General features: G+C 35.4%; 3 protein-coding genes across 5 annotated transcripts; 1 reads left to right on the top strand and 2 right to left on the bottom strand.

Annotated features, from left to right (window-relative positions):
* Positions 1–406: 406 nt before the first annotated feature.
* LOC107719362 (jun dimerization protein 2-like) lies at positions 407–15,693 on the bottom strand. 2 transcript variants are annotated; one of them, XM_016526766.1, is made up of 5 exons: positions 15,689–15,693; positions 12,359–12,367; positions 2,764–2,963; positions 2,202–2,306; positions 407–1,069 (listed from the first exon to the last, which is right to left on the bottom strand). In XM_016526766.1, the coding sequence occupies exons 3-5, from the start codon at positions 2,956–2,958 to the stop codon at positions 896–898; spliced, it is 474 nt and encodes a 157-aa protein (XP_016382252.1). In that variant the 5' UTR covers positions 2,959–2,963; positions 12,359–12,367; positions 15,689–15,693; the 3' UTR covers positions 407–895. The 2 variants fall into 2 exon arrangements, with proteins under 2 accessions (XP_016382252.1, XP_016382251.1); XM_016526765.1 differs by lacking the exons at positions 12,359–12,367; positions 15,689–15,693 and adding an exon at positions 8,386–8,461.
* On the bottom strand, positions 10,042–12,148 carry LOC107719361 (proto-oncogene c-Fos). Of its 2 annotated transcripts, none has more exons than XM_016526763.1 (4): positions 12,035–12,148; positions 11,630–11,842; positions 10,750–10,857; positions 10,042–10,657 (listed from the first exon to the last, which is right to left on the bottom strand). In XM_016526763.1, exons 1-4 carry the CDS (start codon positions 12,113–12,115, stop codon positions 10,046–10,048), a joined length of 1,014 nt encoding a protein of 337 aa, XP_016382249.1. In that variant the 5' UTR covers positions 12,116–12,148; the 3' UTR covers positions 10,042–10,045. The 2 variants fall into 2 exon arrangements, with proteins under 2 accessions (XP_016382249.1, XP_016382250.1); XM_016526764.1 differs by having other exon boundaries at positions 11,630–11,839.
* A 790-nt stretch (positions 15,694–16,483) lies between the features above and the next one.
* On the top strand, positions 16,484–18,644 carry fosab (v-fos FBJ murine osteosarcoma viral oncogene homolog Ab). The gene is made up of 4 exons (XM_016526762.1): positions 16,484–16,731; positions 16,977–17,192; positions 17,311–17,418; positions 17,522–18,644. The coding sequence occupies exons 1-4, from the start codon at positions 16,627–16,629 to the stop codon at positions 18,146–18,148; spliced, it is 1,056 nt and encodes a 351-aa protein (XP_016382248.1). The 5' UTR covers positions 16,484–16,626; the 3' UTR covers positions 18,149–18,644.
* Positions 18,645–24,723: the final 6,079 nt, after the last annotated feature.

The raw sequence follows: 24,723 nt of genomic DNA, 5'->3' as shown, positions 1-24,723 counted from the left end.
AATATTAAAATAATTAATATTGTATTATAATAAAACAATACAAAATAATTATTAATCTTTTAAATTAATATTAAAAATTATTTTTAAATAATATAAAATATTAATAATATTGAAAAATAAACAATACTTTAAAATAATATTTAAAAATATTTTATTAAATTAAATTAATTAAATTAATATTTTAAAATACAAAAAATAATAAATAAGAATTCCAGTAATAAAAAATAATAAATTATATATTTTTAAATATTATAAAATAAATCATATTTTAAAATGATATACAAATAAATAAAACATTTTAAATAAATAAATAAAAGAAAGGAAGAATGAAAGAAAAATGAAAGATTTAATGAATACATTAACGAAGGAATGAATGCATGAGTCATGTTGTATTTGAAAAATAGGTTTTATTTTAATGTGGTTTTACATAACAAAGAAACATTATTTGGTAACAAAAGTGGCCGTTCAACAGACACCCTAAAGATAAAAATACATACAAGTCACCATATCATGTGATGGCACAATAAAAATGTACATACAATAGACATAACATTCAATAGACTATGTCAATGCAACTGTAAACAATCAATCCGTGGATACGCCAGCGTCAGTGAACAGTTTATCAGACAGCGCCATCTGCAGGCCGCTGGACGAATCACGCACTTCATTCGGATCAACTGAGAGACTCCACACCTGCAGCTTTATGACCGCGTGTCAAACGTCTGGGAGCTTTTTGCATGATCTCAGGGATGTTTGTTTGCGGTCCACACAAATCTCCTCCCCTTTTTCTTCATGCTGAATTTGACACGGACAATAAACGTCCTGCGGTTTCATCTTCATCTAGCATCCCCACAGCGTCTGTTCTCCTCTCGGCTCGGTGTTTCTGGTGTGGTGTTCAGTCGGACTGCTCGGATCGCTGGTCGCTCTCGGGGCTTTTCACGCTGTCTGTGCGGACGATGCAGGTGGGCCGGTGGAGGTTGAGCATCACGATCAACTGCTGCCGCTCAGATTTCAGCTCCTCGATCTGAGACTTCAGCTCCGAGTTCAGCGTCTCCAACCGTTCGGACTCCTAGAGGAGCAGCCAGACAGCTTTTGGTTCATTATAATGCCTCAACAGACACATTTATTAAGTTGTTGAGACAAAAAAAACACTTTGATTTTTCAGTCACACTATTTTACAGTGTTCATGTTACTGGTTATTTAGAAAACTAACTACAGAGTAATACTAATGAACAATGTGAGCTTGATGTACATTTTTTGAGCTGCTTGTACTTATGTTATATTATGTTATAATATTACTGGGTAGTTGTTATATACATTTTTTTATGTAATAATTTAATTTTTAAAAGCACAAATATTTCATGTAATATTATAAGGAATTATATCAAAAATTGCACGCATAATAATTATACAAATATCAGATTTATTTATTTTTTTTACATAAAATGACATTAAAAAAAATAAAATTTCATTTTAATTACGTTTTTACCTTCACTAGTTCATTTTAAATAGTCCTATGATGTGACACATTCCTTTTTAAAAGCACAAAAATCTCATGTAATCTCAGTTAATATCATAAAAAAAGTAAACATAAATAATTTAATAAAAATGGCATGCATAATAATTATAAGTATCATATATATTTTTGAAATAAAATGACGTTTTAACCCTCACTAGTTTTTTTTTTAATAGTTTTGTAATGACACATTCATTTTAAAAAGTTATATTTAAATATTCCATCTTAACTCTGAATTAATATAATGAAAAAAAAAATGAAAAAAAAAAAAAATTTACATGGCATACGTAATTACACAAATATCAGATTTTAATAAAATGTCATTTTAAATATTTTTTAAATATATATATTTTTAAGTAAATTTTAAATAGTTCTTCAATGTGACAAATTAATTATTAAAAGCACAAATATTCCATGTAATCGTTAACTCAATATCATACTTTTTTTTTTTTAAATGGCATGCATAAAAATTACATAAGCATTAGAATTTTTAAATAAAAGAAATATAAGATAACTTTTAGATGAATAACACCATGCCACACCACAGTCACCTATAGTCATTAATAATAGTAACAAGTAATATGTGAAACAAGAACACTGTAAAATAAAGTTTTACTCCTTTTTTTCTTCTTTCCCCTCAGTGACTCTGATAGTAAATCCTCAAAAGGGCTATTTTCTAACTCACCTTCTGGAGAAGGTCGGTTCTTTCCTTCCTTCTGTTTCGACAGCGAGCAGCTGCAACTTTATTTTTCTCTCGCCTTCTTTTCTTGCGTTCTTCATCGTCATCTGACTGTGGACAGAAAGTTCAAATGGGTTTGTTTAAATATTTGCATATTAATTTATACATATTGAAATGACACTAAAGTGTTTACATGGTTCTAAAACCCCAATTTTTCAGATGCATTGAAAAGTGTGTCATTTCTAATTGTTTTATAGCTATTATAATAATGCACAATATTTTTTATAGTGATATGGAAGTCCATTATAATCACCCTAAGCAGGACAAATAAGACAAATAAGCAGATGCACAAAAATGATTGTGTCCACCAGGTGTCAGTCTTGACCAGGCAGTAAAGCGCTCACAAACAAAAGAACATTGGTTTCACTTTCTCAAACTGTTGCACATATGTTGTTAACTAAAGAAACGATCTGCATTTTAACATGCAATCTGCGTTTTGAATTGCCAGATGCAATCAGAACCTGGCCTTTAATGTCTGTAGGTGTTAAATGTCAGGTTTTGTTCTCACCTCACCCTGGCTGACGTCGAAAGGTCTCTTGGCCTGTCTGTTCAGGATGAGAGGAGACAGAACAGCACCGAGGCTGTAGAGCTCTGCTAGTTTGAGCTGGTCTGTCAGGGTGGTGGCGGGAATGCCAGCCAGAGGACCGACGCTGGGCAGAGAACCGGCCGTCATCCACGGATCAGGGATTTGACCAGGCATCATTGCTGCTTCAGAAAGAAACAGAGAGATGTCAGTGTTTCTGTTGATCATGCGTAAAGTTTACAGATACAAGCGCAACTGCATGTGCAATTAGCATTAATTGTGCTGTGCTGAAAATCCTAATGTTGTTGCAGGTCAAAAACGACCAGCCTTTCAAAAAAATTGCTTGTAAATCTCTCATTATGCTAGATTATCACCAAGCCTTGGATTGTCAACTTGTTTTCTTTCAAGGTTTTTCTATCATAGGTTTTGGGTTTCTTTTTGGAACTGACTGATCGTAGGCCTAACTGATCTGAGCTTATGCACCTCAGTTTCTGAGTGAAAACCTGTGCTAACTGAAAGAAAACAAGCTGATAAAAGGATTGAATGCAATATTTATATAGTACACATATATAAATAATATATGCTATAATTTATAAGCATTCATAAGCAATTTCTTGTATAGGCCAGTCATTTCTGACAACAAGATGGCAAAAAAAGTACAAAAATTATCTCTTTTTTTTTTTTAGGAGGTTTGTTATATCCTGTTTAAAGGGGTCATATAATGCGATTTCAAGTTTTCCTTTCTGGGGCAACATGTATATTGCAAATAGCAGAGGACCTAGGACAGATCCTTGTGGCACTCCATATTTTACTGGTGATAATTGAGATGACTCCCCATTTAAATGAACAAAGTGGTAGCGATCGGACAGGTAGGATCTAAACCATCTTAAAGCCTGCCCTTGAATACCTGTATAGTTTTGTAATCGATCTATGAGTATGTCATGATCTATAGTGTCTTATAATGTAAATATTTACATTATTACATTTGTTTATAGGCTACACCGTCAAAATTATTTTACAGACTTGTAAATAAACAGACTATATCCCTGCTGGAAAAAAGAAAGAAAAGATAAAACCAGCCTATTGGTTGACTGGTTTTAGCTGGTTTGAGCCGGTCTCCCAGTCTGGGTGAGCTGGTTTTAGCTGGTTGGTTAGCTGGTCTCCCAGACTGACCAGCTAAAAAAAGTGATCAAAACCCCTCTAAAACTAGTCTGCAAACTATCTATGATCAGGCTGGAAGACCAGTTAAAACCAGCCAACCAGCTTAGACTGGTTCCAGCAGTTTTTTTTTTTAGAAGTAGCCTATGTTTTACGAGAAAATACTATCTCAGACTTTCTTCTTCAAAATTTCACGTCTAATTCAATGTGATATTTGCCATTTTTTTTGTAATTATTTGTAAAATTAATTTCTAAAAACTGCTACATTTTACAAATTTCAGTGAAAATTGTTTTTTTTAAAAAGTAAATCCTACAGCTTTTTTGCTGTTGTTGTTTTTGTTAGTTACTGTATTATTTACTTTTTAAACTGCTATTTATTTACTAATTATTTATTTATTCATCTTTTTATTTTTTAAATTATTTTAAATCAAATGTAGGCCTATTAGTTTGTTTAGGTTATTTTACAGTTGTTGTTTTTTTTTTTCACTTTTTCACAGCCCTCAATTTAAAAACCCCAGCCCATGCTATGACTAAATAAAATATAAATTTTACAAATATTCAATCAAGAGGTTCAAATTACTGAGTAATACAGCACAGAATATAGAATACAGTCTGGATGTCTTTGTATAACAGACTATCAATTTATTTTTACAGAAACACAGCACAAATACATGCTTCAAGCTGAAAACGTCTCAAAAGTGATAAAACAACAACTATAGTGTTGAAAATGAAGATAAAATACTTGTGACGGTTTGTGGTTGTGAAACGCAGGTGTGAACTGCATCTGGGGGTTCTCTCCTAAAACACCTGTTTGAACTTGAGGGAAACTGAGCTCTCACTTTGATGTTAAGATGATTAAAAGTAAAACAAATATAATGTAAAAGGTGGGAAAAGGCTAAACGTCTCTGCAAAGTGAAGTTTGTATCATTTGAGCACAGACACAGGGACTTTCTTTGACATTTTTTTATGCAATGTCAAAAGCTGCTTAAAAACTTTTTCAACAAGAGAAAATATAACTATAAATTGCTTTAAAGGCACTCATCCTGTTGTTTAACACTCAGGATGTTTTCGGTTTCTTACAGGTCCAATGCAATATCTACAAGCTGTTATTTAGCAAACTTAGCAGTATTTGAGTTTATAACTACCTTTCTTTAAGTTAGTGATATTAGTGTTACTGAAGATGATATAATGTAGCTGCACTCTTTCAGTTCCAATTAAATCTGCAGTGAAAAATCATTTTAAGTGCCCAAAACAAATATAGCTTCCAGTATCTGCTCTATTTTAGACACATTTGAGACAGACTTCAAGACGAGCTGCTTTGTGTTGACATGAGTTCAGCTCACAGTCTATAATATATCATCTTATTACATGGCGCTAAACCAAATAAACCGTATAACTGACCGTTGGTCCGCATAACTCAATGCATCTGAAATAATAAAATCATTTCCACAATTGTTGCAATAATGAGAGAATAACTACACAATATATTTTTGATCAGAGGCTACATGAGAGAGAAATCCATCAAACAAAATGGGGGTTTAATGAGCATCTCTCTTTTGAATCTGTGATTATGGCTTATACATTCATATTATTAAACAATCCAACCTGGATATTTTGGCATGCGCTGAAACATACAGACAGACCAACCGCAGACACGATCACCTCTGTGCCTCACCTCTGACACACAGACAAACTTCCTCTTCCACATTTATTGTCCGACAGCATTACTGTCTCATCAGAAGAGTCATCAGGATTCAGAAGGCCTGGAATTTTCAGTCTTAAGTTCCATTTAATGCACAATATGTGGCTCATTGTAAAGATTTATCACACAGAAGTGCAGAAATGCAAACATTTCTACCCAATTTTAAGGCTTAAAAAAGCATGAAACGTGACGAGACATGATTGCTCAAATCATAATTCCTCCTTCAAAGGCTGTATACGCTCACATTCAGATCCTGATGAGCAATGCTGACTACAACACTTCTGCATTTCATGATCATATTAATAAACGCAAGACAATGATAAACTCATACCGAACAGCAACCAGACATTGTTCCAAAAACAACATTTCCGACCCTGAAAATATAGTATAATCGGAAATACAGTCATTTGGAAATGCACGAACACAAATCAGTTATTGCCGATGTACATTTATTCATTATTCACACGCATAAACATGAGATAATGCTGCAGTATCAATACTATTCGACCTGCCACATTTATATTCATAAAGTACTGTCGATTTTATTTGCAAAAGATTTCCTAGAGCAAAATATTTTGGATTTTATAATGTCTCTGCATACTTAAAAAAAAGTTGCTTTGTGCATGTAATTCCTCCTTCAAAGGCTGTATACGCTCACATTCAGATCCTGATGAGCAATGCTGACTACAACACTTCTGCATTTCATGATCATATTAATAAACGCAAGACAATGATAAACTCATACCGAACAGCAACCAGACATTGTTCCAAAAACAACATTTCCGACCCTGAAAATATAGTATAATCGGAAATACAGTCATTTGGAAATGCACGAACACAAATCAGTTATTGCCGATGTACATTTATTCATTATTCACACGCATAAACATGAGATAATGCTGCAGTATCAATACTATTCGACCTGCCACATTTATATTCATAAAGTACTGTCGATTTTATTTGCAAAAGATTTCCTAGAGCAAAATATTTTGGATTTTATGTCTCTGCATACTTAAAAAAAGTTGCTTTGTGCATGATAGTTGCCTTGTGATACTGTATAGAGAATCAACATTTCATTTAATCATTGTATTAATAAAAAAAAAATAGCTTGTGGATTTAAATGCAATCTACACTAACATCTGAAAAATATTAAGTCAAATGTATGAGAAGAAAAATACAATTGTGAACATCCGACACACCAGACATCCGGCTGACTATAAACTTCACTATATGCTAAAAATCTGCAACCTGAATCATGCAAAAAAGAGGAAGTCCTGCTGGACATAATTTTATTTCAGCCATTTGAATCATTAGCAGGGAGCATGTTGACTAATCAAAAGCTGAACGTGAATAGACTGACCATGATCTGTCTGTCCATCAGGTTCCCTTTTTTATCCTTTCACACTTTAACAAAGTGGCCTACATGAGATGTTTATATTGTGTTTGTGCCAAGAACATTCAGTAAATCTACACTGCCAGCAACAGCAGCGGTGTGTCGAAATGAGCCGTGTGTCTCTATGTTGAGCTGCTTGTGTGGGGAAAGAGAGTTTCTCCTGCAGCAGAAGACAGATTTCATTCTGCTCATATTACAGTCTGTCTGAGTGTTGAATTATAGTCTGAGCAATGATACGGGTGAACACTGAGCCATGCTATAAAATAAGCAATTGTGGAATAGGCTAATAATAATCATTTATTTAATGATTATTTGAAAATAATAAAGAAATTTGGTGACACAGTAGGGTTTAAAATTCTGAGATCATACTTAAATAAATAAATAGCCTATATAAATTATCATTTTTGTTTATTTAAACCTAGAAATAAGAAATAAAACAGTTTTAGGATAATGAAAACTGTATATAAATACTGTATATAAACTGTTATTAACTGAATTATTTTTTTAATGCACACACACACACACACAGAGAGAGAGAGAGAGAGAGAGAGAGAGAGAGAGAGATGAAAATAAGCAAAGAGAGAGAGAAAGAGTGAGCAAAGTTAATGTGATTTTTACAGTTAATGTGATGAACATTTTTTTAAAATGATATAAAATCAAGCCGACATATTCAACACATTTGTTACATAGGCTACTGATTTTTTCATTTCAACTTCTCACTAAAATTGTTGTTATAATAATACAATTTATAAAGTAAATGTTATTAAACTGCAAAATAGAAGCGTTTTCTCATGTGGCCTTGGACTTTTGGACTCACAATATACTGCAGGTAATCCAAAATAAAAAAATAAAAAATAAACAATGCATTGCTATAAATAATTTAGTTCTTATAAGTAGTGTTTAATTTAAAAAACAGGAGTTTAAAAGCTCAAATGAAGAGTGCAAGAGGGTTTTAGCCATACTATGTTTTCATCGGATATTATTAAAACTTTGCAACAAGAATGTTATTAAACTGCAAAATAGAAGCGTTTTCTCATGTGGCCTTGGACTTTTGGACTCACAATATACTGCAGGTAATCCAAAATAAATAAATAAATAAAAAATAAACAATGCATTGCTATAAATAATTTAGTTCTTATAAGTAGTGTTTAATTTAAAAAACAAGAGTTTAAAAGCTCAAATGAAGAGTGCAAGAGGGTTTTAGCCATACAATGTTTTCATCGGATATTATTAAAACTTTGCAACAAGAGCAGTGGCCATTTTATAAGAATATGAACGTATGTAAAATGCTTAAAATGTACGCTGGATACCCAAATGAAGTCCTGAAAAACACAAAACAGTTCCAGTAACATACCGACAGCTTCTCTCCGCAGCCGCTCCTCTCTCTCTACCAGATCTTCCGGGAAAACTTTCATTGGTGAAACACTACTCTGCTGTTTCCATAGAGGCAGAACAACAGATCGATTTCATTACCAAATATGGGCACGGAAGTAGAACCGAGAGATTAAAAAAAAAAATGCGTGCGTGCACATACGCATTGACGTCAGACGCTTTACGTTGCGTCCCAGGCTTTTAGAGAGAACGTTCCGACCGTGACAACAGCCTTGGTATCGAGAAATCGTTGTTGGTGAATGTTATTACACAGATTTCTTAGAAAAAGATGGATCACGAAACTCAATGAAATGATAATAGACGTGGGTGAATGTTTATTTTTATTTGAAACGATGCATTCATTTCCGTGCATGCGAATGAAAGAAACTCCAAGTGCTTGAAAGAGAGGCTTTAAATGTCTGCCCCACTCGGATTAAATAAATAAATCCACACATTTCTTAATTTTAACATTTATTGTTTGTTTATTATAAACATGCCAGACCACTGAAAAGGAAGCAGGAAGAACAAAAAAAATGCATAAAGTTTTTTTTTGCCACCATGGTCAGATTATTATTATTATTATTATTATTTTGACAATACCAAAAAACAGTTAGTCACACACTAAAGACACGGTGTAACAGACTGCACTTGTACATCACCACACCAACTGATACAGTTACACGTACCTATGGTACAAATGTGCATGAAAGCATGTCTTTCACAGGATGAACAACATATTCAACAATGCCAACATCTGGAAGAAACAAATAGTGACTATAGTGACTTCACTGGATGTAAGGGTCACATTACATCTACTGCACAGCATTCACTATATTTTTTGTAAATGTTGAACATGTCAGACTCATTTATGAAAGCATTTTCATAATATTTCACAGCACACCCTTCTTTCTCAGATTATTTCACTGTTAAAAATAAAGGTTCTTTATTGGCATTGATGGTCCATGAAGAATGTTTAACATCCATGGAACCTTTCCATTCCACAAAAAGTTCTTTATTGTCGGAAAAAAATATTTTTTTGAAATATTAAAATGTTTTTCACACTAAGAAAAAAAAAATTGTGTTTTTAAGAACTGTTCATTGAAAGGTTCTTTGGGGAACCCAAAATATAAAGGTTCCAAAAGGGTTTTTTCCAAGCGATTCCATAGAATAACCATTTTGGGTTCCCCAAAGAACCTTTCAACAAACAACTGTTAAAAGAACCATTGTTTTCATATAATGTGAAGAACGTTTTATTACTCTAAAGAACCTTTTGTGCAATGGAAAGGTTCCATTGATTTTAAAGGTTCTTCATGGAACCGTAGATGGCAACAAAGATCAGTCTTTTTAAAGAACTGTTCACTGAAAGGTTCTTCAGCACTTTTAAAAATAAAGGATCCAAAAGTGGGTCTTCCACAGCAACGCCATAGAGGAACTATTTTTTATTGAACAGTTATTAAAAGATCTATTTTTTCTTAGTGAGAAGAACGTATTCATCTAAAGAACCTTTTTCCACTATAAAGAGTGTTTGTACAATGGAAAGGTTCCAAAGGTTCTTCATGGAACCATAAATGCCAATAAAGTACCTAGACATCACTGTGAAAACCCCATTTTGGAACCTTTATAAGAACGATGTGCCAGAAGCTTCATAAAGTCGTCAAGATTTCTTTGGCTGCATTAGATTCGCCCTCTTTGACACTGTCATGCTTCTCCACATCTGCATTGTTGAAGCTGAAGACGGGCACGGCGTTGGTGCTGCTACAGGTGGGGCTGCATGAAGGCGAGCTGAGTGGTTCCAACCCGCCACCCATTGACATGTAAAGGGTCTCCCATTCGCTTAGGCCCAGAGAGCTAGTAAGGTCGATATCTGGCACTAACAGATCCATGTCATCGCCGCTGTCAATCATGTCGCTAATGTCTTTCATGGACACATCTCGCATATCGATGTACGGTTCCACCTCAGCGGCTCCCAGTTCGGCACTGGAACACAGAAGGACATCAGAGTCGCCAAAGATCGCAGTGCTGGTGGGGTCGGCCTGTTGAGGGGAGGTGGGTGCCTGATCTGGGCAGACATTAGGAGCTTGAATCTGCTCCTCCTGGGCTTGGGTTTGTTCCTCACTCTCTGCCACCTCTTCCTCCGTGAGTTTACAATGGGGATTGTGAGCAGAGAGGATGAGTTCAAGTCGTTCTTTCTCTTTTAACAGACTGGCAATCTCAGACTGCAGAGCTGCTTTGTCCTCCTCGAGACTATCGGTTTCCTAGACATAGGCCGATTATAATCATATCACGCACAAAGTAATCTTTTTTTTTTTTTAAGACGACTGCATATTATGGTGGTTTGCAAACTTACAGCTTGGAGGCTGTTGGTTAGTTCTCGTCTGCGATTTCGACACTTGGCAGCTGCGAGTTTATTCCTTTCTCTTCTGATCCTCTTCCTCTCCTCTTCCTCTGGAGAAAGCTGAAATAAACACATGCACATTTATATATTGGAATAATGCTCGCCAAGGCACAGTTCATTTGTTAAAAAACAGTAATATTGTAAAATAACCATTATCACACACACACAAATATATATATATATTTTTTGTGTGTGTGTGTGTGTGTGTGTGTGTGTGTGTAATAAATATATAGCAAACCCAAGTTTGTGGGTTCAATTCCCAGGGAAAACATATTTTTTTATTAATCGACATTAAATCTAATTAGTATGGAATGCACTGTGAGTTTGATTAAAAGCCATATGCATATTGTATAATGATCAAACACTATGTTTTTTTTTTTAATGGCGGTTAATATAAGCATAATTGAGTGACAGCAAATGCATACTAAATTAAGAAATGCATGCATATTTTTACTTAAAATTAAATTCTTAAAAATAAAGGTTCCATGAGGAAGTTGAGGAAGAAGTGATGCTTTAGAAGCATTTTAGGCTCCCCAAAGAACCCAAAGGTTCTTAAAAGAACCATAAAAAGAACCATCTGAAGAACCTTTTTTTCCAGAACCTTTTGTGTAATTGAAAGGTTCCATGGATGTTAAAGGTTCTTAATAGAACCATAGATGCCAAGAACCTTTGTTTTAAAGAATGTAACAGGGCAATATACTAGTATATCATGGATGTAAATATATGTTTTCTACAGTCAGTTGAATGTGGATTTCTTCAGAAAACCAAGCTGCATTTAAACAAAAATCAAATTTATATACTGAGCATTTATATTAAATAGGTATTTATTTACCTGATCTTTCACCCCCTTCCTCCGGCCAGTGAAGGTCTTTTGAGCTGGTTTGGCATCTGTGGAGTGAGACGAGCTCTGTGGTTTCTCGTGTCTGCAGGGCGACACTGAGGAGATGTCAGTCGACAGGACCATCCACTTGAGATCTGGAGCTGAAGCTACAACAGTGACCGTTGGAACAAAGGGAGCATCAGCATCCTTCAGAATACCTGTCTTCTGAGAACGAGCACGAAAACGTGTTCATCATATATGGTCCATAGCAAAATTGCATTTTAATACAACTTACATCAATCATTTGGTTGTATTCAAAAAAATATGAAATCATCACATAAGCATAAATCATCAATCACAGCTCTTATAAATAGTCCATTTAGGTTACATTCCAGGTAAACATGCAATTGATTGTACCTGCGTATCCTTCATCTCAGAAGCTGATGTGTGCAGCAGCTGTTCTGCAGACACCTGAGAAACACTCGCGTTTTTAGGCATCACTTCTGCTAGATCGCTCCAGGAGATGCTGGGAACCAGATTAATATGTGACTAATGTCACCAAATGTATATATATATATTAATAGTTTTTGTTCTTTCTCAACGAGGAAGCTATTATTGGCCTGTTCTCCAACTTCATACATAAAAACATGATGTCACAAATCATCATCATCTTTTCAGGATATGAATTCCTCAAGGACATTTACATGCTTTCTTTTTTTAGCACATCTATTATTACATATGTCGTTAGGTCTCTCACAAGGTGATCAGAAATAATCACAGGGGTCGGTTACCATGATTTTGCACAATGAATAATTGATCATTAAAAATAATCATAAACATTAATCATCAAAAACTGGATATGTGTAGAGATATTAGCATTCAATTCTATTTCTAAAAACACATTGTGCTCTCATGACCTTGAGCAGAAGGCTAGCAATGGCTAAATAAACTAAATAAAAAGGCATAGTTATATCCTAGCATTTTAAATACTCAGCGTGAGATTGTACAATGCAGGCCTAATTTCTAGACAGAATGTTTAAAATCCTTTTTCAATCACAGCTCTTATAAATAGTCCATTTAGGTTACATTCCAGGTAAACATGCAATTGATTGTACCTGCGTATCCTTCATCTCAGAAGCTGATGTGTGCAGCAGCTGTTCTGCAGACACCTGAGAAACACTCGCGTTTTTAGGCATCACTTCTGCTAGATCGCTCCAGGAGATGCTGGGAACCAGATTAATATGTGACTAATGTCACCAAATGCTATTCTGCAGGGTTTTTAAATCTGGATTGAGGTTACTACACTAGGAGGCACCAGCCATCAACGCTGCTTCTCTTTATAGTGAGGCAGATTTTTATGAATGAAATTTGTGAGACTGTACCACTGATCCGGAGGGGAGACAGTTAAGCACGAGCCAAATATATATACGGCATTTCACAGATATGCCTGACTCAAAACAATTCTCGCTTTGATTCAACGTTTTAGGCATTCAAATAAAGCGTCCAATGCGTAAACCGAGGTTATTTTCTTTCATTTTGACGCTGCAGCTTTCACATGAATGAACAAGATACGTCATTTTACGTGCCTTGTTTGCAGCCTGTCTTTTGCATTCCTGTGTGAGGTTGCGATTTATGCATATTATAGAGATTTATATTTTAAAGATGGTTCATCTGCAAGCGCGTGATTGCCTCACGAGGCATAATTGAGAGAAATAAACAACAAAACATACACACTGCATTTGACATCATCAGTGTAAGAAAGTGTTATTCAAAGAGTATGTATGCCAAAGGATGAGAATTAAACAATGAAATAATTGTTGTGATACTTCAACCGCGCCCTTTCTATTAAAAACTGCGATTTTTCGTGTCCCTTGTCAATTACAATGATGGATCTCCCACTCAGAGAGCTCCAGCAACAGCCCTGTCGCTAATGTGGGCAGCCAATCAGAGAGCAGCGTGTCTTGACCATATAAGGCACATCCGGTGTGGAGCCGCTAGCTGCAGCGATACTGCGGCACAGCCTATTTTTATCATATCACACTTAATTCAATGACATTCTTATGACGACATCTTCGCCAAGTAGCCAAAATTATCTAAGTATGTGTTTTAAGCTTTTTTTTTCTTTTTCAAATAAAGTTGTCGATTTCATAACATTATTCTGTCTATCATGTTAAGGATATGCACAAAAAAACCCAAAGGCTTTCTATGTGTTAATTCGCACTCGGACTGGAAGAAAACGCCGCGTTAGGTCTCTCACAAGGTGATCAGAAATAATCACAGGGGTCGGTTACCATGATTTTGCACAATGAATAATTGATCATTAAAAATAATCATAAACATTAATCATCAAAAACTGGATATGTGTAGAGATATTAGCATTCAATTCTATTTCTAAAAACACATTGTGCTCTCATGACCTTGAGCAGAAGGCTAGCAATGGCTAAATAAACTAAATAAAAAGGCATAGTTATATCCTAATACTCAGCATACTCAGCGTGAGATTGTACAATGCAGGCCTAATTTCTAGACAGAATGTTTAAAATCCTTTTTTTTTTTTTTTTTTTAATCACATTCTGAAAAAAGAAAAGGCATCAATGCAATACGAGCAGTTGCATTGAACAATTAATGTCAGAAACTAATAAGTCCAGTATTTCTCAGACACATATTCCTGTTCACATTCTTAAAGAAAAAAGGATGACAGTGACATTTAAGTTAATGTTGCTATTTTTAGCTTTCCTAGAGTGGACACAATCATTGCATTATGTTTATTTACTGTCAATATTGCTAACAGACTTTTCGTTGTTAAAAGGCGAAACTTCCGAGTACATTTGCAGAGGCGCGGGTTGCAGTGACGTCAGTGGGAGGGGCGTCGCTTAGACAACGCGGAAGATCAAACAAAACAGAACACAGAAGTAGAACAGTAAAATGTGACATCACATGGGAACGCTGATAGAGCTGTTTTCGTTTGTTAATCAATAACAAAACCATCGGCTTCGGTCATGTTTACCCGTAGCTAATGGCGGGAAATTAATGTCCAAAATATGTCCAAATAGACATTGGTCACGTTGCTTAAAAATGTATGTAGGCCTGTGTGTGTGTATATATATATATATTATACACACACACACACATATGATGTATATGCATACACACACGTTTTAATTTATATTTGATGTATTTGTTATATTTGATGTATATTTGGTCCAGTGACGCAATACTCAAACGAACTCAGCATTTTATTACAAAGGAATCTCATTTAACGCGCGAAGGCAGTTCAAACAGGAATTCTTCGTGTTTGTTGTATGTTGCTCTTCAGACACGCCTTTCAGTACTCAGAGGCACGAACACAGCCCGAGGCCATTAATGTTCTGTGCTTCGCAGAAAGTATGAAATCTAAGAACATTAAGTGTCAGGTAAACATAGCTTGAACTTGAACTGTAATTAAAAAGCATTTGAAGTTTGAATTAAATAGTTTTGCATTAAAATTATACGAATTTAATGTAATTACACTAACTGCATTTATAGTAATGCGGTGACATTAGAACTGATAACATAATTGAATACTGCTGTAGTTTATAAGTTGTTTATGAAAACAATGAAGTATTCTCGAAGTATCTGTACTTAATGCTTTACACTGCACAGAGTGTTTCCCATCAGCACTCCGCCTCTTCAGGATGTTTTCCATATAAGGTAAATGACGTCCCTTGTCAATTACAATGATGGATCTCCCACTCAGAGAGCTCCAGCAACAGCCCTGTCGCTAATGTGGGCAGCCAATCAGAGAGCAGCGTGTCTTGACCATATAAGGCACATCCGGTGTGGAGCCGCTAGCTGCAGCGATACTGCGGCACAGCCTATTTTTATCATATCACACTTAATTCAATGACATTCTTATGACGACATCTTCGCCAAGTAGCCAAAATTATCTAAGTATGTGTTTTAAGCTTTTTTTTTCTTTTTCAAATAAAGTTGTCGATTTCATAACATTATTCTGTCTATCATGTTAAGGATATGCACAAAAAAACCCAAAGGCTTTCTATGTGTTAATTCGCACTCGGACTGGAAGAAAACGCCGTTGTTCTTCTCAATAACCTGTGTGAAAATCTCTATTCATAGCTCAGATGAGGTAATCCTGTTTTCACATGAGGGCGTGTGAGTGGGGCCTCCCTTCTGTCCACCGTCCAAGTGTTTCCCGGCAGATCCGCCTCTGGTGTCTGATCTGTGATTCTCATGAAGGGAAAAGGGCCATATGCAGGGTCATTCCGCAAAACCAATACCTATTACCAAAATAAAATTATTTTAATAAAATAAAAAATATTTTTTAATAAACATAGCTTGAACTTGAACTGTAATTAAAAAGCATTTGAAGTTTGAATTAAATAGTTTTGCATTAAAATTATACGAATTTAATGTAATTACACTAACTGCATTTATAGTAATGCGGTGACATTAGAACTGATAACATAATTGAATACTGCTGTAGTTTATAAGTTGTTTATGAAAACAATGAAGTATTCTCGAAGTATCTGTACTTAATGCTTTACACTGCACAGAGTGTTTCCCATCAGCACTCCGCCTCTTCAGGATGTTTTCCATATAAGGTAAATGACGTCGTGGGATACCCTGCTAACGTCATGTATTCCACTTCGTTTTCTTTCAGAATATTCATCTACGAACGCTTTTTGCAAACATTTTGTTATGTATTAAGGTTATAAGTTTGTATGAGTAATGTATTGATTACGTATCCAGCAAAACGCGCTCACGAAGACGTGTTTTCTAATGTTTCTATGCAAACACTGGCAGCGCGTCGCACCGCCCTCCCTTTGACGTCAGTCACAGACTGCCATATAAACCCCGCGAGCGCTGTAACTCGGCAGTCAAACTTTGCATACCGACAGAGAGAAGAACAGCAGACGAACAGGGAACTAGCAGACCGCGGCTTTTGAAACCTCTTTAACTTTCTGGATATATTAGCGCTGGATAGCTCTTGCTTCTCGACACTGGACAGGATGATGTTCACTAGCCTTAACGCCGACTGTGACGCGTCTTCCCGGTGCAGCACGGCGTCGCCGAGCGGCGAGAGCGTCGCGTATTACCCGCTCAACCAGACTAAGGTATTTATGACAATTATCATTATTCATTTAGAATTATTCAGCATAAGTGATTATTTATTTTGTAGTTTATTTATAGTTTATGTATAGTGTTCAAAGTATGAGTAATAATGTTTTTTTTAATGTATTACTAGACTATATTATATATAACATAGGCCTACTATATACAGTATATATTTTTTAAATATACATTTTTAATAATATACAATACCTGCCATATATTAAATTATTTCTTATTTGCATTTTAGGAGTTCACAGACCTGAGTGTCTCAAGTGCCTCTTTCGTGCCAACCGTAACCGCGATCTCTTCATGCCCGGACCTGCAGTGGATGGTTCAGCCCATGAGTTCATCTGTTGCGCCCTCCAACGGCGGAGCTCGATCTTACAACCCAGACCCTTACCCCAAAATGAGGGTCACAGGAACTAAATCCCCCAACTCCAACAAGAGAGTCAGAGTTGAGCAGGTAAACAATGCAATTGAGTTTTTTTTTTTTTACGACTGGTCAGCCAGTGCACCTACTGTATCTGTTTATTAGTTCACACAGTTCAGAAAGTAAAATTGCCCTGTTATTGCTTCCACAGATTTCTTCAGAGGAGGAAGAGAAGAAAAGAGTCCGTCGTGAGCGAAATAAGATGGCTGCCGCAAAATGCCGCAACCGAAGACGAGAGCTCACCGATACGCTGCAATCTGTAAGTATTTTGCAGATCTCTGTGAAAACGCTTCATATAGCATAGTATGAAAGCTAATGTTTAGTGTCTATCAATCTGACGGTATTTGTTTTTTCTAAAACAGGAAACTGACCAACTTGAGGACGAGAAATCCGTCCTTCAAAATGACATCGCCAACCTGCTCAAAGAGAAAGAGAGGTTAGAGTTCATTCTCGCCGCACACAAACCCACCTGCAAGATCCCCGCCGAGACGTCCGCCAGCTCTGTCTCCCCCATCCCCGCCGCTTCGGCCCCTGAGATCCACAGCATCACTACCTCCGTGGTCTCCACACCAAACGCACCGGTTATGACCTCTTCCAGCAGCTCGCTGTACTCCAGCATGGCCTCCACCGACAGCTTCAGCTCCACGGTGAAGATCTCAGACCTGGAGCCCACCCTGGAGGAGTCTCTGGAGCTCTTGGCCAAAGTCGAGCTGGAAACGGCTCGCTCGGTCCCCGACGTGGACCTGTCTAGCTCTCTGTATGCTCAAGACTGGGAGCCGCTCTACACGTCTGCTAACAACGACCTGGAGCCCCTTTGCACGCCCGTCGTCACCTGCACCCCGGCCTGCACCACCTATACGTCTTCCTTTATGTTCACCTACCCAGAAAACGACGTCTTCCCCACTTGTGGGCCTGTGCACCGGCGGGGCAGCAGCAGCAATGACCAATCATCCAACTCCTTGAATTCCTCAACCCTCCTCACTCTTTGAGAATTCACTACAGACACTAAGAATTTCTATTTCGGACACACAACTTGAAATAAAATGGTATTGCAGGGCTATGGAACTGACTATATCAAGCAATCGTTATTGCTTCCTATATTTATCTGAACCATACATGCCTGCCAAATGTAGCAAGATAAGCATGGATTAACTGATTTTGCATTAATGATCTAGTTAATATTGTTAAACTAATAATAAAGTTGTTGTTTTTTTTTGTTTACAGGTGCTAGATTTGAGTTGTTGTATTAGTGTGTTCTGAGCAATAGAAAACTGATATGTTTTGCCTTTATGGTTGATTTCTGAATGTGTAAATTTTATTTACTCGAATGTGTGCTGCCTAACCATTGCATTAAATGGTCTAACGTCCAAGTATGAAGTTTTCTGTGAAAACGTAGTCCGTTTAATTTATGGGATTTTTATTTTTGTACTGAAATGTGAACTTGCGAATTGTTTGCAAAACTAGAAATAATAAATATTAAATGTATCAAAAATGATTTGTTTTTGTTCATGTGAGCTCATTGTTTGTTGCTTTATTAGCAAGATTTACTGACGGGACTTAACATGCCTCAAGTACATTATCAATCATTGATTTTTCTGGATTTTTATTAAGCAAGGATGCATTGATCAGACGTGACACTAAAAACATTTATAACTTATAACAAATTATATTTCAAAATATTCAAACGCAAAACAGTTATTTTAGATAGTAATATATCATAATTGTACAGTTTTCAAACTGAAGTTTTGATCAAATAAATGCTGTCTCGGTGAGACTTCTTTAAAAAAAAAAAAAAAAAAAACGCACCGACTTGGTAGTAACTAGTAAGTTCAGGTAGACTAGCAAGTTTCACAATCTTTCCATGGTTATGTTTTGGCCTGAGAATGAACTATATGATTCAAACCACACCTTAAGGATGGATGATGCATAAAGATTTCCTATTAATGTTTAAACTATGATCCTTTGTGTTTTTTGGGTGATCACATGTACTGATAAACACCAAATCGTGGATCTGAATAAATCATAAATGTGTCAAGATTCATCTAAACCAATAACCAGAGCCCTTGCGATTAGTTTGCATTATTTTATCTAGAATATATTGCTGCCCTAAGAAATTACAGCGGAAATGATGTTGTTCATGTGCGTAAGAGACTGTGACGCAATCACGCCATAACGTTTGGGTCACTTCCTTCCCGTTTCACCCTTATCGCGGTTGCACACTTAACAATAAGGGACCTCAAGAACGTGAGGATCTTCTTCCTTTTTAATGCTGATTTACTGTTAAATTCAGTCAGTGGCTATTAAAATGATTTTAAAAAATGAGGAAAAGAAAGATACTGACAGAACAAAATGAAATTCTTATGCAAGACTGAATAAAATGTTAAGCATTGCATTTATAAAGGTAAAGCTCAAAACTACTGCTTTGTATCTCCAACAGCAGACACAGCCAGTCAGTGAGATAGTGGCCCTGACGTGAAATCACGTAGTATGTAATAATTCCCTGTCTATTAATACAATTGGCAGACCCCAGAGAGAGGCAGAGACAGAAATAGCAGGTGCACTGCCTTCACCATCAGCATCAACAGCAGTAAAATTAGCACACGGTGACGCCAATCTGCGTCGATGCTGCAGCCCAGGGGAGGAAACAGACAGGCAACGTATGCTGGAGAGCAGAGGAAAAAAAGCTGGAGAAAAGGCAGAGAGAATCCAGGCTAAAGATAAGACCATAATGCACTGCTCCCTCACTGATAGAGACACACAGTTGGATTGCCACCATTTTCTACATCATCTGGTGGATAATTACCAAACTAAGGCACGAGAAGAGTGCCTGATTATTTAGACAAAGACACATTTATAAAGGCTGTTATAGGGTCACTACTGGATATTGATAGTAGGCAGACCGGACAACCTTTCACCCAGAGATCATATACAGTAATAAATATGAGAAGCTGTCTGTATAATCACATGATGCCAAACATGATCTAAAGTCCACAAAGCCTTCACTGTAAAAAAAGAATCCTTTCATTTTTACAGAAAAAAGACCTGGCAGCTGTTGATGCCAGAAAATACATTTAAAAAAAAAAATCATATTTACAGCACAATCTGTACATTTTACAGTTTAAAATTGTTATATGTTTTTTTTTCTACTGAAAACATTCGGGCTTCATTCAATCATCCCATGTAACATCCTATGCACTCAAATGATTGAAATTAATAAATGAACACACATTTAAAGTGAGAAATATATACACACACATTTAAAATATAATATACGTAACAAATTAACAAAGAAGTTTTAAGTGAAATAGATAAAGAAAGTTCTATTTTTATGGCAAGAACAGGGTGAAATCAAGTATATTATCATTTATAATTTATGTAATTCGTGACCTCGGGGAAGGGGAAAAAAAAAAAATCATATTTACAGCACAATCTGTACATTTTACAGTTTAAAATTGTAATTTACATAACATAATTACATTTTAAACCGGTAAATCAAGGCCACACTGCTAATAAAATCTGTTTTGTACCTTTAATATGAACTGACAACCACCATAATAACAAAAGAGAAAGCACAATGAAAAATCAAAGTTCATCACAAGTAGCCTTTCCACAAGCCGAGGTAAATACTAATATATAGAAAGTGCACAGTGTCACTAACACAACAAAATTGCAAAACACCATCATGGTAACACACATGAAACTAAAATAAAGAATAAACTTTGAGTAAACAACATATGTTGTAACATAAAACCCTAATGTAAGAAAACACAATTATTTAAATACCATCAAATGCAAAGTGTCACTCAGGGAATTCTGGGAATGTCAGTTTACGGGTCAGTTTACATTTAACTATATTGTACTGTAAAATTACATGAAATGTAAATTTGCATCTATTATGAATGTCTGTTTACAGTTTTGACTCTTTTTTTTAATTTCCAAAAATGGTACACATATATATATATAATTAATCTAGCATATATACATGAAATGTAAATTTGCATCTATTATGAATGTCTGCTTACTGTAAATCATAAGATGACTTTGGCTGCCCACTGCTCCGGGTGTGTGTTCACTGCTGTGTGTGTGTGCGCACTTTGGATGGGATAAATGCAGAGCACTAATTCCTAGTATGGGTCACCATACTTGGCCACATGTCACTTCACTTCACTATATCTTTTCTAAAGCTTTAAAGGAGACAAATGTGAGGGATCCGGTGTCTCTAAGGAGAAAAATCTGAGCAGTGTGGATGATGATGATGAGGTCTTTTCTAAAACTTTAAAGGAGACAAATATGAGAGTGTTAGAGTTTTTGTCTCAAGAGACAAGTTTGAGAAGCAGGAGACTCAAACAAAAATCTGCATTCGATCTTAAAGTAACCATTTCTGTCTAGGAGAAATATTTGAGATCTCACTTTTGATTTTTCTTTCCTCTGGGGTCTCAATAAGAAAATAAATACACTTACACACTGCTTTTAACTTCAGCTGATTGACTGCTTCTCTTAAAGAGTATTTCAGAGTTTGTGTGCCCATATAATCTTAGCGTAAGTGGTAAACAGATTTGGCTTGCTGTCTGTTATTGAGGGGCTTAGAGAGGATATTCTACTCGAGCTCCGATTGCCCCTCTATAACAGGCAAAACTGTACAAAAAAGGAGGAGAAGGGGAGGAGGAGGGATGCCGAAAGAACTAACAACAGGAAGAGGCAAGATGCTGGTTTTATAATTGGAATATTAGATGGGCGTACTCCTCCCGAAATTACGTTTAATAACTTCACTTCTTTACACTGTTCGAGTCTTTTGCTGGCTTTTGAACACACTTTGTTTATCACAAAAAAGGGCCAAGCAAGTGCACGAAACTGACATGGGTCATGATACAGCACGAGACCAAACGCAACTCCAGCACATCTCAACACAGATATATGCTAAAATTGTTGGATGTGGCGCCCTACCTAAAAAAATTTTCCACTGATTTTGAAATTGATGTGAGAATGGTGCTTTATCGGAAAAAAGACGGAATGTTAGAATTAGACAGCCTTGCGTTGTGTAGTAGACAGTAGCTTATAGTGAAAATTACTCCAAAGCACCACCTAGTGTCCAACCTACTCTAAATCTTATAACCTGTTTAAAAGTGAACAAGGGCTCTACAACATGACAGAACTCTTATTTAGATAGTTTCCATATACTTGTCTAGATAAACTTTGAATAAAGAGAGATTTAGAGCAAGTAAATTTTGTTTATGTGAAATTTAGCTAGCAGCAGGATTAATTAAGCAATTAATTAAGCAAATTAATTAATATTTTTCTACACTCTAAAAACCGTAGGGTTGTTTACTGTACCCAATATCTGGGTTAAACATTTTGAATTGCTTGTTGGGTTATTCTTAAGGTTTAGTGGGTTATTTCTATAATAATGCTTAAAAGTTAATATGATTATGTTTAAAAGTTACATTGACTAAGTGGCTTTATTTATTTATTTATTTTTAAAGCAAAGTATAGGCCTAATTAACCATCCAGGGTATACATTTATTTTATTTATTTATTTATTTGAATGATACTTTTAAATATGAAACTAAAATGACCAGTAAAGATGGCTGCAAGCGACTGTTTTAATAAGTGAGTCGAGTCGCTGAGTCATTTATTCAATCAATTATTTCAAAATGACTGATTCATTCAATCAGGAACGAAGAAGCTGTTTTTATGGACCATGACCATGCTAACCAAACTGTTCATATAATCACTCTACATGCGTGTGTGTCCTAGGAAGACTGCATATAATTCTATAATTAATATCTAATATATAATATATTTGTTGCTTCACAGTGACAGTGCTTCAGCCCCTTTAGCCCACCCCTTAGTGCCGTCCCTGCTAATAACTAAATAACATGATTTTACTGGAGCATATTTACAGTCGGTTAGAGTTAAAATTAAAATTTTACAGTGTTGGCTTTAAAGCAAGGACCTATTAGGACCTCTGATTTTCAGAATTAAAATAATTCTCCAAACAAATGCAGGTCTGACTTTTTAATTGGTCTGTTATGACCAAATCTCCAAAGTTACCTGAGCAGGTTGATAATATTGTGTCAATGACAAGACAAAAAAAAATATAGTGCAACAAAAAATGACAATATAAATATGCTATATTTTCAGGGGTATTTCCAAGAGCTTGTAACACTCCAAAGAGAAAGGAAAAATTGAAAATCGCATCATATGACCCCTTTAATGAGGGCACTTTCTAACCAGAATACACACACTGTGTTTGTCCATATACATCAATTGAATTCATTAATGGGAAAGAAATTTAAATTTAAATATTTATGGCTGTTACCTATTAAATAAATAAATACAAAAGTAGTTGCTAATAATGCACAGATCACAATATCTTAACACTTAAAAATAAAATCTTTAGTCACAGTAGTGTCACAGACTCACAGTGCATGTTTTCAATGTTGAAATTAGTCTTTTTCCATTAAAAAACACTTAATTTAACATTCAACAACTCACACAGTGAAACCATATATCTGACAGCTACAAGCCACTATACACTCTAAAAAATGCTGGGTTAAATACAACCCAGCGCTGGGTAAAATATGGACAAACCCAGCGACTGGGTTGTTTTGACCCAGCGGTTGGGTTAAATGTTTAATCCAATCTTCTGGGTAGTTTTATTTAACTTAACTATTGTTTAAAAAATACTATATAGCTTGCTTAAAATAAACCCAAAATATGCTGTAAATTAAAAATCAGACACATAATTAATTACTAGAGGCATCAGCAATAATCATAAGGTGAACATTTATTAATACCCAATTTTAAAAAATGTTAGGCCAAGGTAGGCGACCGTCTTGAGCCCCCAAAAGCTAAGGGCCCCCAAAATCAAGCATGTGATCAGCTTAGAGACAAATAAAGCAGGAAAATCTAACCACGCCCCAAGCCACGCCCCCGGCACTTGCTATTAAAAATACATATATACTTTAGCACATTAAAATATATATCTTATAATAATACATACTATTGTCCTGTAAAAATAAAAAGCAGCATTTAATAATCATGATAATAATTAATAATATCTTCTGATTCTGATTCTGATTATAATAAAAGTATTAATAGAATTGTTGTTATTAAAGTTTGAAAACATTAATTATTAATGATCTTGCAATAAATCTCTTCTACTCATCAAGGCTGAATTTATTTGATCAGAATAAAGTAAAAACAGCAATACTGTGAATTTTTTTTTTTTTACAATAAAAAAGTTTTCTATTTGAATATATTATAACATGTTATTTATTCCTGTGATGCAAAGCTGAATTTTCAGCATCATTCCTCCAGTCTTCAGTGCCACATGATCCTTCAGAAATCATTACAATTTGATTTGATGCTCAAGAAACATTTCTGATTATTATCAATGTTGAAAACAGTTGTGCTGTATTAAAGCATTTATTAAATAGAAATCTTTTGAAACATTTTAAATGTCTACACTCACTTTTCATCGCTTTAATGTATGATGAATGAAATTAATTTATTAATTACTTTTTTAAAATCTTACCACAAATGCTTGAGTGGTATCATTGTT

Source organism: Sinocyclocheilus rhinocerous, unplaced genomic scaffold (genome assembly GCF_001515625.1).
Source record: "Sinocyclocheilus rhinocerous isolate Xijiao unplaced genomic scaffold, SAMN03320098_v1.1 scaffold303, whole genome shotgun sequence".
Lineage (NCBI taxonomy): Eukaryota > Metazoa > Chordata > Actinopteri > Cypriniformes > Cyprinidae > Sinocyclocheilus > Sinocyclocheilus rhinocerous.
Note: the sequence above shows the minus strand (reverse complement) of the source record. Positions and strands in the feature narration are given on the sequence as shown.

Bases quoted from the DNA above. Each gene is read 5' to 3' on its own strand.
- LOC107719361 (XM_016526763.1), bottom strand. From the start codon at position 12,115: ATGCCTAAAAACGCGAGTGTTTCTCAGGTGTCTGCAGAACAGCTGCTG. The intron at 11,843-12,034 runs GTACAATCAATT...GCTCGTTCTCAG, and splicing joins CTGAGATGAAGGATACGCAG to AAGACAGGTATTCTGAAGGA. The intron at 10,658-10,749 runs GTAAGTTTGCAA...GCCTATGTCTAG, and splicing joins TAACCAACAGCCTCCAAGCT to GAAACCGATAGTCTCGAGGA.
- fosab (XM_016526762.1), top strand. From the start codon at position 16,627: ATGATGTTCACTAGCCTTAACGCCGACTGTGACGCGTCTTCCCGGTGC. The intron at 16,732-16,976 runs GTATTTATGACA...TTTGCATTTTAG, and splicing joins ACCCGCTCAACCAGACTAAG to GAGTTCACAGACCTGAGTGT. The intron at 17,193-17,310 runs GTAAACAATGCA...TTGCTTCCACAG, and splicing joins AGAGAGTCAGAGTTGAGCAG to ATTTCTTCAGAGGAGGAAGA.
- LOC107719362 (XM_016526765.1), bottom strand. From the start codon at position 8,446: ATGAAAGTTTTCCCGGAAGATCTGGTAGAGAGAGAGGAGCGGCTGCGG. The intron at 2,964-8,385 runs GTATGTTACTGG...TTCTTTCTGAAG, and splicing joins GCTGCGGAGAGAAGCTGTCG to CAGCAATGATGCCTGGTCAA. The intron at 1,070-2,201 runs GTGAGTTAGAAA...CTGCTCCTCTAG, and splicing joins GAACCGACCTTCTCCAGAAG to GAGTCCGAACGGTTGGAGAC.